The 13203-nt window shown below is 34.4% G+C and overlaps 1 protein-coding gene across 1 annotated transcript in view; it reads right to left on the bottom strand.

The window, feature by feature from the left end:
• Positions 1 to 13203, bottom strand: part of LARS2 (leucyl-tRNA synthetase 2, mitochondrial) — a 92714-nt gene that overhangs the window by 9807 nt on the left and 69704 nt on the right. Inside the window, exons 18-20 of the mRNA XM_015822945.1 lie at positions 12134 to 12211; positions 9666 to 9777; positions 774 to 901 (exon numbers count right to left, since the gene is read on the bottom strand). Of these exons, the coding sequence (XP_015678431.1) occupies positions 774 to 901; positions 9666 to 9777; positions 12134 to 12211 (318 nt within the window). The remainder of the gene's footprint in view (positions 1 to 773; positions 902 to 9665; positions 9778 to 12133; positions 12212 to 13203) is intronic.

Here is a 13203-nt window from a genome sequence, read left to right as displayed (position 1 = left end):
TTATTAGAATAATGATTTGTCTGCATAACTGCAATAATGATGTGTCTGCATAATTGCTAGAACAATGATGTAATGCATAATCACTGGGAACATTCACTGGGAAAGTTCTCTGTCAGTAATATGTGGCAACCTAATGCGCTCTGCACATGGATACTTTGTATGTAGCAAAACCTTCCATTCTATGCCTGTGAGAAACGCTTCTAATGTATCAGTGTGTATTTCAATGTGTAGCCCTTTGTTCCTGAAAGGAGGGTAGTATAAAAACTGAAGTCTAATCACGCCCTCTTTGTTCAGAATTGCCTATCTCTAATATGCTCTGGACCTTGCGCAATTAAACTTCTCTGTTAACCCCTCCGGAATTCATAAGAGTTCTTTCGTTTTCCACAAGATTACGAATTTGTATTTAGACACTGTCCCAAACCTATTACTTCAGGGAGATACATTTTCATATTAATGCAACTTAAAAACAATAACATGCAGTGGCCAGAAAACAATAATAAAAACTCAGTTCTTTAAGGCAATGTATTTTTAAGCACTTCTCATTTTCCTGAGCTTTAGAGGAAACATATGTTTGGGAAGGTAATAAAGTCCAGTGGTCTCTATTCCAAACTGTCTGCTTAGCTTTAACAATTTGGCAGCACTAAGTGTTCCAAGACAATGAGCAACAAGGCATACATCCACATACTTCCCCAGTTAATTTGAGGTGATGAGTATTCAAGAATATTTATACATATCTTGTTGGTCACTCTTGAAATAAAAATACATTTACTCACCAGTACTGACACTTCTACTATGTCTGGCAGTTGAAAATATTCAGGATCTACCGTGGGCCAAGGCTGCTGCAGTATATCTTTGTCCCAGTGATGATGAGTACAGAGTTTATTTGGAACATGTGACAATCCTGAAATGTAATATCAATAGATTACTTATATTAAGGAAAACATTTTTATATTTTGAAATAATAGAAAATACTTGTAGCTCGGGTTTTAGATTTTGGCAGTGATTTGCTTTCCAATTTAGTTTCTGAATATTTCGTTACCAGACTAGGTAACATCACCAGCAGGATTTTCTTGTCCTATTTTCCTTAGCTTATAACTGTCTTACATGCCAGGGTGATCAGTTGGCCATGTGATTGGTTGTTCGTTTGGAGATATATTTAAATTCTGAGCAGTTGATTGATTCTCTTGTTGACTGATAGTTCAAATGGTCTGGTTTTGAACTACCAATCAACAAGAGAGCCAATCAGCTGCTCAGAATTTAAATATAGCTCCAAACGAACAACAATCATATGACCAACTTACCAGTCTGGCAATTTATAAGCTAAGGAAAATAGGACAAGAAAATCCTGCTGGTGATGTTACCTAATCTGGTAACAAAACATTCAGAAACTAAATTGAAACAAGCTTGGAGAACAAAGCACTACCAAAACATTTTTATAGATTGTTTAATTAAGTTTTACAGATGCTAGAGTGAAAATGCTGGTAGCTTGTTTTATACTGATGAGCTAATAACCCAAAAACTGAACATTCAAAGAATCTGAGATTACATCGAAAGAGTGGGAGGTGAAAAAATATATAATCATTTTACTATTAGAAAATCATGCATTTAGCTGAAAAGAAGGTTGATGGCTCTGTGTTTTAAAAACAAAAAAGGATTATAAAACATAACCACTAGATTTGATCCTAGAATTTAATAAAATATGCATTCCTAAATTTACTTTCTCAGAGATATGGGATTAATTACATGGCATAAAAAGAGACAAACTGCTATTTGGGGCTCTCAAAGAAAGAGTGAGACCAAAAATGTGGACCTTTTTTGCTTTTTAAAACAAGTTTTGGAATACTTAACTGATTAAAAAATGATCGTCTTAAACTTTGCAGAAGCTTATGATATGCATAGCACTTAAAGAACTCAAAATCAGGCTTCCAGTTTTGTGCAGTAGTGCAGCAGCCGAGGGATCATGGGGCTCCGCACTCTATGGCTGATTTTTGTTTCTGTTTGGGGATCATAAATGGGCCTAAACTTGCCCCAGAGGGGCAACAAAGACGGAGGGGTGCCCTGCCAACTGTGGAGAGACTGCAGTTGATCCAGTCATACAGGGAAAGCCCTCCAGAAACCAGCAGAAGAAAGGCTAGGTTAACTCCAGAGTCTAGCCCAAGCTACAAGCATCCGAAGCCCAAAAGCACTATTTTAAGCTGACTGTAAACAACGTGATTGGAACTGGGTAAGAACTTCGATTTTCTCTCTTCTTGGAGAAAAAAACCCCCAAGAAGCAAAAAGCCTCCGAAAGTGAGAAGGAGGGGGATTTTTGCCCCACCCTCCTACAGATGGAAGCGGCGAATTAACGTTTTATGGGGGACAGAAATATATTGAAATGAAATGAATATAAGACCTAAACCTGGACAAGTTTGAAATTGGTGGAATTTGTTAAGATTTTCTTTTTAAATCATGAAAACAGAAGAAAGCTATTGTTTATTTTGAAAACTGAAAAATGAACTGGTGCTGACATCTAGTGGTGGATGAAAATATACAACAGTAGTTGCTCCAATATAGGAACTGGCAAAGTCCAGGAAAAGATAACTTGGTTTGGTGACCTTCAATGTCTTAATAACAGAGAACAGCTGTGACAAAAAAGAAAACATTTTGGGCTACCTACAAAGCAAGAATGATAAACCTTAGAAAAAATATTGACCTTTCTGCATTATAAATACATATTCTAAAGCTGTTTGCAGAGAAAGGAAAATCCTGATTTTTGGCTATCATGGAAAATCAGAGATCTGCAGAAAGAATATACCAAGAAAAAACAAATACTTTCCAGGAGAAAATGTATGCTATGTTGCAACTAATTCAAACAACACCGATCTCAAACCACGAAGAAATTAAAAATAACTTTGAAAATATAAATGAATACATCTCCAATTTATCTTTACAACAAAAAACCTCTCAAAAAATAAAAATAGAGAGCAAGCAGATAAAACAGACAATTGAATATAAACCGAGGAGAGAGATTTAAAAATGGAACCTAACAATAGAAGGAAGTATGACTTAACCTAGGTGGAAAAAAACTTGTAGGAAATATTGGATATGGAAAAGATAACTTATACTCTAAGACCACAAAATAAGTCTGAGGACAAGAAAAAAAATTCGACAAAATGGATTACAGAGCTGTCAGGAGAACTACGAGAACTTTACAGACAAAAAATGATAAAAGAAATTAAGAGAGAAAGAAAGGAAAAGATTTTTAATGAATACAAAGGGGCGAAACCTTCCCATAAAAATATCTTAATTGATTTGCCTTTTATACTTACAACAACATCTACAAGACTATGGGAAGACCTTCAGGTCCAGCGGAGCATATTGATCAGGAAAGATGTTTGGCAAAAAAAAAAAAAGGCTAAAATGAGAATTAAGAAATTAAATGATGGGGCTGATCAGAGGGAATATTTAAAAATTAAACATCTGTTTGAATATGGTTAAAGAAATAGAAAGATTTTGGATATAAATGAATTTTACTTTAAGAGGGATGAGCCCCTCAAGTAACATAGTATTTTTCTTTCTTTTTTCCTTTGTTTTTTGATATGAGAAATATAAAAATGTTGGGATGGTTTACATAAAGGAAATGCCTTAGGTCACGGGTCGGCAACCTGTCGCTCTGGAGCTGCATGTGGCTCTTTCAGCCTTCTCCTGTGGCTCCTAGTCCTCCTCCGCCATTTGCAGAGAGAGAGAGAGAGAGAGAGAGAGACAGAGAGAGGCACTTGCGCTTCCCTTCTCTCTCTCTCTCTCTCTCTCCGATCTTCTGCTCACCTGGCCAGCTGGCCTCACGCTGTTCTCTGACAAGCTGACAAGCTTATTGGGTGGGCTCCCTGCCCTTGCTGCATCTCTGCAGGAAGCAGCAGAGAGCAGCAGCTCTCTCTCTCTCACACACACACACTTTTACTTACTTAGTGGGGGAAGAGGACTGGCAGACCAAGGGCAGGAGAGGGCCAGCCCAATAACAATGTGTGTCAGTTTGTCGGAGAACAGTGAGGCCAGCTGGCCAGGTGAGCAGAAGATCAGAGAGAGGGAGAGAGAGGAAAGAGAGGAGAGAGAGAGAGAAAAAAAAAAAGAGGGAGAGAAAAGAGGAAAGAGAGAGAGGAAAGAGAGAGGGAGGAAAGAGAGAGAGAGAGGGAGAGAATATGAATATATGTTGTCCTTACTGGACTTTTAGTAAAGCATGTTTAATGAAATATTTTGATTTTTTTTAAAATTAAGAGATGAGGTATGGGGATAATTATGCTGTATTTAAAGATGGTAGATAAGCTACTAAAATTGTTTTCACCTGTTGGGATGAAGGAGAAAGGGGTTTTTTTGCCCTCTTTCTCCGGCATAAAAATTTGTTTTCTTTGTAGCAGTTCATTGATTTCATAAATGCAACACACTATAGTTTTTTTATACATAGCATAAAGATAAAAAAGGATATATGCAGTGTTATCTTCATTTTAGATGTCAAAAGGGTTTTGTAGCTCCCAATGTTTTATTTTCTGTGAGAAACGGGTTCAAGTGGCTCTTTGAGTGTTTAAGGTTGCCGACCCCTGCCTTAGGTACTTAAGTGTAATTGATCTTGAGAAAACTTCAATGGATAAAAATGTTTTGAACAGATCTAAAAGATTAGATAATTGGATTTATTAAATGGAACATTTAAAGATTAAATATAAGTTTGAATATGATTAAAAAGAAAAGAAAAATGTTGGATATAAATGTACATTAGCCTAAGAGAAACATGTATTTTAAGTAGTATACTATCTTCTTATTTCTTTTTCTTCTCTTTGTTGTTGTTGTTGTTGTTATTTTAAAGAAGTGATAAAGGTAAAAGTGTTGGGATGGCCTGTATGAGGAAAAAGACTTAAATACTTAAGTGTAATTAACTTTGAGAAAATCTTAACCAGTAAGAATGTTCTGAACATTGCGCGAAAAACAAACTTAAACAAGAATTTTGTAAACAGGATCTATGACGAGGGATGATCAGTTAAAAAAGAAGCTTTATAATAATGTGGTTGTTATTTGCAGAAATATTAGAAAAATGTATATATTTAATTGTTATTTATCAAAATAATAAGAATTGTATTAATTCAAGGTTGGCAAAAGAGAATATTATTGCAAGAAGAGAAAATCAAGCAAAGCTACTATGTGGACTGTAGAATTATAGAAAGTAATTGTTAGTGATTGTTTTTTTAAATATAAACCCAGACAACATGCTGTTTACCAAATAGTATGGTGATCGTTAAAAAATCAATAAAATATATTTAAAAAAAATAAAAACAACTTTGAAAATAAAACTGAACACATCTTCAATTTAACTACACAACAAAAAACTCAGATAATTAAAAAAAGAGATTGATTAAATAAAGCAGACAATCGAACATAACCCAGAGGAAAGAGATTTAAAGATGGAACCCAACAATGGAAGGAATTATGACTTAACCCAGACGGAGAAAAATTTGCAGGAATTATCGGTCATGGAAAAGTTAATTTATACTTCAAGATTGCAAAATAAATCTGAGGACAAGAAAAAAGATTCGACAAAATGGATTATAGAACTGTCAGGAGAAGGAGAACTTGACAGACAAAAAATGATAAGAGAAATTAAGAGAGAAAGAAAGAAAAAGATTTTCAATGAATATGAAGGGATGAAACATTCCTACTAAAACATCTTGAACTTGTCTCTTGTACCTACAATAACATCTACAAAACTATGGGAAGATCTTCTGGTCCAGCGGAGCATACTGATTAGGAAAGATGTTTGGCGCAAAAAAAAAAAAAAAGGCTAAAGTTAGAATCAAGAAATTAGATGATGGGATTTATCAGATGGAATATCTAAAGATTGAATATGGTTAAATAAATAGAAAAATTCTGGATATAAATGAATTGTAGTTATTATTTTATAGTACAGGCAATAAAAGGGAAAAGATTAAGGATAACCAGCTGGAATATTAGCAAAGCTGCTGAAATGAGAAGGGGGAATCCCATGTTAGGACACACCTTTATGTCCCCAGAGGAGGGAATTCAAACAATTCCATGCTGATATGCCTTTAATGATGGAAGAACAATGCTATTTGCCTATATTATCAAAAAGTACTTTAGATATAAAGTACTTCAGTATTACAAAAAAATTTTCTTGTTTAACCTTTTAATTTAAAAAGTATGTTTTTCAATTTCATATTTTTATATACATCTTGATTATAAACAAACATAATTCAAATGTGGAATGCTGTAATTATAGTTTATAGATGAATTATATGAGAATAAAAAAAAGTGTAATCAACTTCCAGAACATTCTAACAAAATATAGGTTAAATGAAATGGAAAAAATCTGATAAGAGATTAATCTAAGACTACAAATGATATGATTGGATTCAAATCATCCTCAGGAGGTTTATCTGATTTGTTGTGGGAATGTAAATCCACTAGGAGTAGACTGAATCCCCAATTTCAGATTTGTTTTCTCCTGATGAACAATTGCTCCATTTTATCTGGATTAAATCTCACATCTAGTTAGCCACAGTCTTCCTGGTATCAATTGGTAAAGAATAAAAAAGCACAATAACATCACCCAATCCTCAAACCTGAGGTTGTTTTACTTTGCTTTATTTATATCTGTCTGGGAAACAGAATCCTGAAAACATTGCAGAGATCAATTTTACGGGGCCAAGTAAAAGTCCTGTTGGACTACATTTTCAAAGTGCAGAAACATTTAAGATTAACCCCTGTAAAATAATATCCCATGTTAGGCAAATGCTTCAAAGGATAACTTGCTTAATGGTACTGAATGCTCTAAAAGTGCAGCTGAATCCATGGGAACAAAATTTTCTTCTGCAAAGGTCATTCAATGAATCAACAAAAGCTGGTTTTTACCTCCAAGTTGCCTTTTTTAATACAATAGTCTTAGATGTATCTGAATGTTTTTCAAATTCAAGCTCTCAGGAAGGAAATGTATTTCCACATCCTGTTCACCATTACCAATTGCCAAATTATCAGTCTAATTAGGTTTAATGAAATGCAAGGAAATACTCACAAATATACTAAGGGAATTGCATACAGACTAATGAAGCATACCATATTTTTAAAAGGCTGTGGACATCCACCTTTCCATATGCTACTTTGCAGAGAAGAATGCTACAATCAAAATAAAAACTATCAATAATACTCTTAATTACACTTGATAAGTGGATTTTTATTTTAGAATGAGCTTTTTCCTGAATAGAATCCCAAGAACATTTTATACAACTAAAAAGCAACAGTAATACTGTATTTGGTTTGGAAAAAAAAATTGTTATCCAACCCTATTCTCAACAAAATATTGAGAATTTGACTATTATATGTCATTTCTTTTCATATGACATTATGGCTATTACAAGTTTTGTCATCAGTAGAAAACCAACCAAGAGGTCTAACTAAATAAGATTAAAGCAAGAATGATATTTTGCAGCTTTAGGTAATAAAGATAATAAAGATAAGTCAAGCCACTAACAATATTAGCAGAATGCCAACTATTGATTTTTATGGTTTTATTCATAAACTATCAAGGAATATGGTTTAAAGGTAAAAAGACCTTAAGAAGTAACACTACAATTAAAAAAATAACAACTGCACTTAAACTTATATACCACTCCATAGTGCTTTACAGCACTCTTTGAGAGGTTGACAAATGTCAGCATACTGACCCCAACAATCTGGGTCCTCATTTTTCCAACCTCTGAAGGATCAAAGGCTGAGTCAGCTTGAGTTGATCAGGATTGAACTCTTGGCTGTGTGCAAAGTTAGTCTACAATACTGCATTCTATCCACTGCACTGCATTCTAACTACTTACATTACAAAAATGTAATTCAACCTAGTAGACTATAAAATAAATAAATAAATAAAAGTGTATCTTCTAGTGAACCGCAGAATGATTAGTAGTAGATAAACAAAGAAGGCTGATTTCTTGGTAGCACGACTCTCATCAACATCAAATCTTAAATTATACTGCTGTAATGAATTCTAGTCTTGTACTCCAAATCAATTGTTGATTAATTCTCAGTGTATTTTTTTTTCTTACCATGTTTCAGTTAGTGGATTTGGAGTTCTGGGTTTTTTATTTTTAAAGTCCATTCTGCAAGTTTATTATTTGTAAGCTGCCCAAAGTCACCTTATCAGGGAGATGGGCTGCATCTATATTTAATAAATAGTTTTTATAACATTTGACCGCTATCTAAATATTGCTAGTTTTTTTCTTCAAAAAGTCATAAAGAAATAACTGAGTAGAAGAAATATATGCGAAATTTATTTTCTCTCCTGCACATATTATCTTGCTTATAAACCAAAAGTCCTGGTTTATGTTTTTATTTAGCTGCATTATAAACCATATGAAAATTAAAGAATTACAGATTTGTTACTGGCAATGGGTAATCATCCCTTATGAAAAGCAGTACATGTGACAGTTTTTACCACAATCTCTGCCTCATAAACAACAGTCCTATGGACAGACTCCTCTAAACAGCATGTTTTAAGCTTCATATATATGATGGTAGAGGAACTGAAAGGTCAGGAAATGACCTGGAAGCAAGTAGTTGATGTTTAGAATTGAAGCTAATCAGGTCTTGCTCTGTAAATTGCTTAGAAAATATTGGTGGGCAGTTTGCATTACCTGGAGAAAAAGAACATCAGAGCAATAAGTAAAATTATGACACTATTAAGGATATTATGAATTTAAGAAGAATTTAGATAGAGGTGTTCCTCTGTGATGCTTGAGTAAAAATAATTCCAAGGATTTCAAGTAAAATTTTCACCTTAGTAGGAGAAACTATTTCTGTACCTTCTTTTCCAAAGCCTGGCCTGAATGAAGGTTTATAGCAGGCATGTCAAACTTGCGACGTCATGTAATGTCGCGCAACATATCGGGCCGGTTTTGCCATTGCCGACAATGGGGTGGGCGCGGCTTCCACGTGACGTGTCTGGCCTGCGGGCCGGCAGTTTGACACCCCTGGTTTATAGCATGTAAAAGCTGAAGAAAAGCTCCATCAGACATTTAAATTAAACTCCACATTCCAAATTGAGAAACTTTGTTAACATAAATGGGTTTGCTGCTTTGTTGTGGCTTTTTTTACCTTAGTGATGATTCTGTTCTTCTGAATCATTTTGAGCTAACTGACCAGGTTAACAGATAATGTTGCCATGTTTTAAACAAAAATATACATCAACTAATCTTTAAACATTCCACATTTATATGCAGAATCATCTATTACCATAAAGTTTCTAACAGCCATCTTTTAATCAATGTCTCCAATCTGATATATTCCAGATATATTTGAATATAATGGCCATTGTCCCCAGCTGAGATAATTAATGGGCATGCTAATCAGTATAATGAGATTTCTAAGCCAAAACAACTTCCAGGGACCCATTTCAGGCTGTCTTATGTAACCAACTGAATGCAGTTAATTCAACCACTGCACTTAGAATTTTATTTCATAGTTTTTTTTCTCCAGTTAAGCAAATCAGGAGAATAATCCTTTGAGTGGTCTGATACTAGTGGGAAGGAGGATTGTCTTTATTCTTGTTTTTACTGGTTGCTGTAAGCTACCTAGGACCATATGAGATAGGTGCCCATATAAGTTCTATAAATAGCTAACTAAATTCATAAAGTTACCTTTCCAGATCTCTGAAGTCAGGAGTGGTGCCAGTGGGGCAAGCATAATAAAGAGAGTTGCCAGAGCATCTTCAAATTCTGCACTATGGATGATAAGCTGCTCAGAACTTTGCTATGAAAGGAAAGAATGAAGAAAATGGATTTTTTTAACTGTGGGAATAAAATTAAAACATTAAGAAGTTTGTAATAACATACTGTAGCATTTGATATTAGGTGAAAAATTATCTATAAATAACTTTTTTTCATAACAACATGATAAATACATTGTAGAATCCAATTCATAGGAAATGTCAGCCTTTAGCAAATTTCAAAGAATGCTCCAGAAGACCAATTTATAACAATAAGGCTTCAAAAAGCAAGCCAGAAATAAGCAATTGTGAAAGATACGTTAGGCAAAATATGTACACCTGGCTAGGCCTGGGTTTCGTGGACTTCAATTGCCAGAATTTCTCAGCCGTAGGGAATTTGGGGAATTAAAATCCTTACATTTTAAAGTTGCTAAAGTTGAAAAACACTAGTCTAGATAAAGTCATGGAATGAAAAGAAGTGAAGGAAAAACAGTTCCTCCCATTCCCAATATTGAAGGAGTTAATAAACTAATCCCAGTGAAAGTGATGGACTAAGGATAGGAAATAATAAATTAAAGTCCACTCCCAAACAAGGCCATATTAATGGGTTTGTTGCTATCTCTCAGTACCACCTGTCTTTCAGGAGAGTTGGGAGGATACTCTATACCAGAGGTCTCCAACCTTTTGGGCACCAGGGACCGGTTCTGTGGAGAAAGGTTTTTCGGTAGACAGGACAGTGCGTGGTTTTGTGTGCTGCCTACATCCCATGGATGGGACTTTACTTGTTTGTGCAGCCCGGTTGCTGGCATGCTGCAGCCCGGTACCGGTCCATGGACGGGGGGGGGGGGGGTTGAGGACCCCTGCTCTACACACTGACAAGAACCCTTGGAGGCACAAGAATATACATAATAAAAGCACCAACTTCACATGCAGGCTCTGCCATGGCTACATTATTCCCAAAATATTTCTGCATGTGTAAAAACAGAATGATTTCATATTCACACATTCAATGTGAGTAGAAAGGAGGAAGTGAAAAAAGAAAATTTTCTGCTTCTTTGAGACCAAGTGAGAAATGATTAGAGTCATAGAAATCACCCAATCAGGCAAATAATTCAAAAGCAGGCAAAAGACATTTTTAATTAGCTAGAGCAGGGGTATCAAACTGCTGGCCCACGGGCCGGACACATCATGTGGAAGCCGTGCCCATGCCATTGCCGGCAATGGCAAAACAGTCCCGATATGTTTCATAACGTCATGTGACGTTGTGAGTTTGACATGTCTGAGCTAGAGTATTACTTTAAGGGAATAATTTTGTTTTGTCTATTCAAACAAACACTCATTGGTTAGATTTACATAATACTAAATAAACACAAAATGGCTAGAATGGGCAAAGCTGTATCACACATTACAAGCAAGAAAATAAGCATTAATCAGTAGGAAGTAAGTGCAGTTCAATTCCACATAATAATTAGGGTAGCAATAAACATTCTAATTGAAAATATTTCTTTAGAGCTGCTATGAAAATATAAAATTCCTCTAATATACTTGAAATACACACCAGCCCTTTCCCCAGCTGTATTGTAAGGCTGATTGTCTTGCCACTCTCTATCTATTATCAATCAACTTGATTCACAACAGGACTTCAGTGTTTGTGTTTAACCACTGCTGGAAGAAGAGAACTTTTTAAAGGAAAACTATGCTGCCTTTGGAAGACGTGTACTTTCTGGTTTTAATTTTAGTCTTCATATTTCCTCATTCGGGGAGAAGTGAAAGTTAATATTAAAACTTGTTCTGCCACACTAAGTTTTACTCTACTGCTCTGTTTTATTCAACCCTCCCATCAGTTAAGGATGTAAAAAGATGGCCTGCAGAAAAAATGCTATTATATTAGCAGCAAGAGATGTAGTTTAAGTCTTTTCTTTCAATGTAGTCAGTCTATGCCAGATTCTGATTTAGCTGTTAAATACTCTCAGATAGAAAATAAAAGTTTTACTTTATTCAAAAGGATTTTTTTTTAAAAAGTAACAGTTATCTGACTGCCTTTTAAAACTCCATTATTAGAAATACATCACAATTTACAGTCAATAAATAAATACAGTGATTATATTCATAATATTGCAGGGCAAAAAATTACTTGATACCTATATTTCACTACTAATAGTTATCAATTTTATTGAAATTAAATTTTATATATTTCCAAAAGGACAATTTCATATTTTCTTTTATGTGAGTGTGTGTGTGTGTGTTTGTGTGTATATAAAATTATTTCATAGGAATACAAAATGAAACATTATGCCACATGTATTGATATAATACATTATATTAGATTGGATTGATATTGTACGTTGAGGGAATAAACAGACTTTTTGTAAAATAAGCAAACTTACATAGCATACTCACCAACAATATGTTACTGAGACCCATTAGTCGAGAAATTATGCCATTAAATAAATAATCCTCCAGGAAGTATTCTGTTACCTAAAATACAAAAGCAAGCATTTTCTTCAGTTAATTTAGATTACAACAGAAGTTCTCCAGCAAAGGTTTTGTTCTCTATTTTTTAAAACATTTGACACCTTTTATAGACTACGGAACTAACATAGGAGCATATAGAAACAATGCTTCATTGATTTTTAAAAACACTATTTTAACATAAAAAACATAAACCAGTTGAGTTTTGGTTATTATCCCTTTAGCTTCGAAATATTAAGGGCTATGGGGTGGGGGAACAGCATTCTAGATATTCTATAATTAATTGGAGTTGGTAGAGTATGTGTTCATACCTCTCCCCCTCTCAAAAAAATTAGCCCTGAATTGGCTTTAAGTGGTAATCTTTAAAAAAGATAAAATGAGGGCAATTTAACATTCCTGGCTTTGGAGCAGGACAAAGATAGTTGCTATTTGGTAACATCTGAGAAATCATTACAATTGCCATTCATGACTTTTTTTTGGTGCTACAACATTATGGAAGAAATAGAAACAAGTATGGTATGTGTGAAACAGAACATTGTTATTTTTATCTGCAAAGCAATAACTGATTTTCATAACACATTCTCTAGTTCAGGGCTTTTCAACCTTTTCACAGATTATACCACTTTTAGGACATGACAATATTTGAGTACCACCAGTGCTTAGCAAGGTGTCAAAAACTTGATGACTAAAAAACAAAGGGGGGGATTTTGGGTTTTACTAATTAGATTCATTTGTTGTTATAGAAATGGATAGTTTATAATATTATGGAAAAGTAAAAAGTTGAGGTTCAATGTTAATAATTCCTTCTACTGCAACAGAGGAAGTATGTTCTTTTTCCCTTCTCCCCCTCACTTTTTCCCCCTTTTCCTCCATACTGTGTCCTACTATTTGCTTTTGTATTTTATTCTATAATCTAATAAAATATTACAAACTGTAGAAAAAAAGAAAAAAGTACCACTTTTAATTTCTTCGGTGGCTGTTCCTTTGCTGAATCACTT

This window comes from Protobothrops mucrosquamatus, unplaced genomic scaffold (assembly GCF_001527695.2).
Source record: "Protobothrops mucrosquamatus isolate PMUCROS unplaced genomic scaffold, P.Mucros_1.0 scaffold_177, whole genome shotgun sequence".
Lineage (NCBI taxonomy): Eukaryota > Metazoa > Chordata > Lepidosauria > Squamata > Viperidae > Protobothrops > Protobothrops mucrosquamatus.
This window is presented reverse-complemented; position numbering and strand designations above follow the sequence as displayed.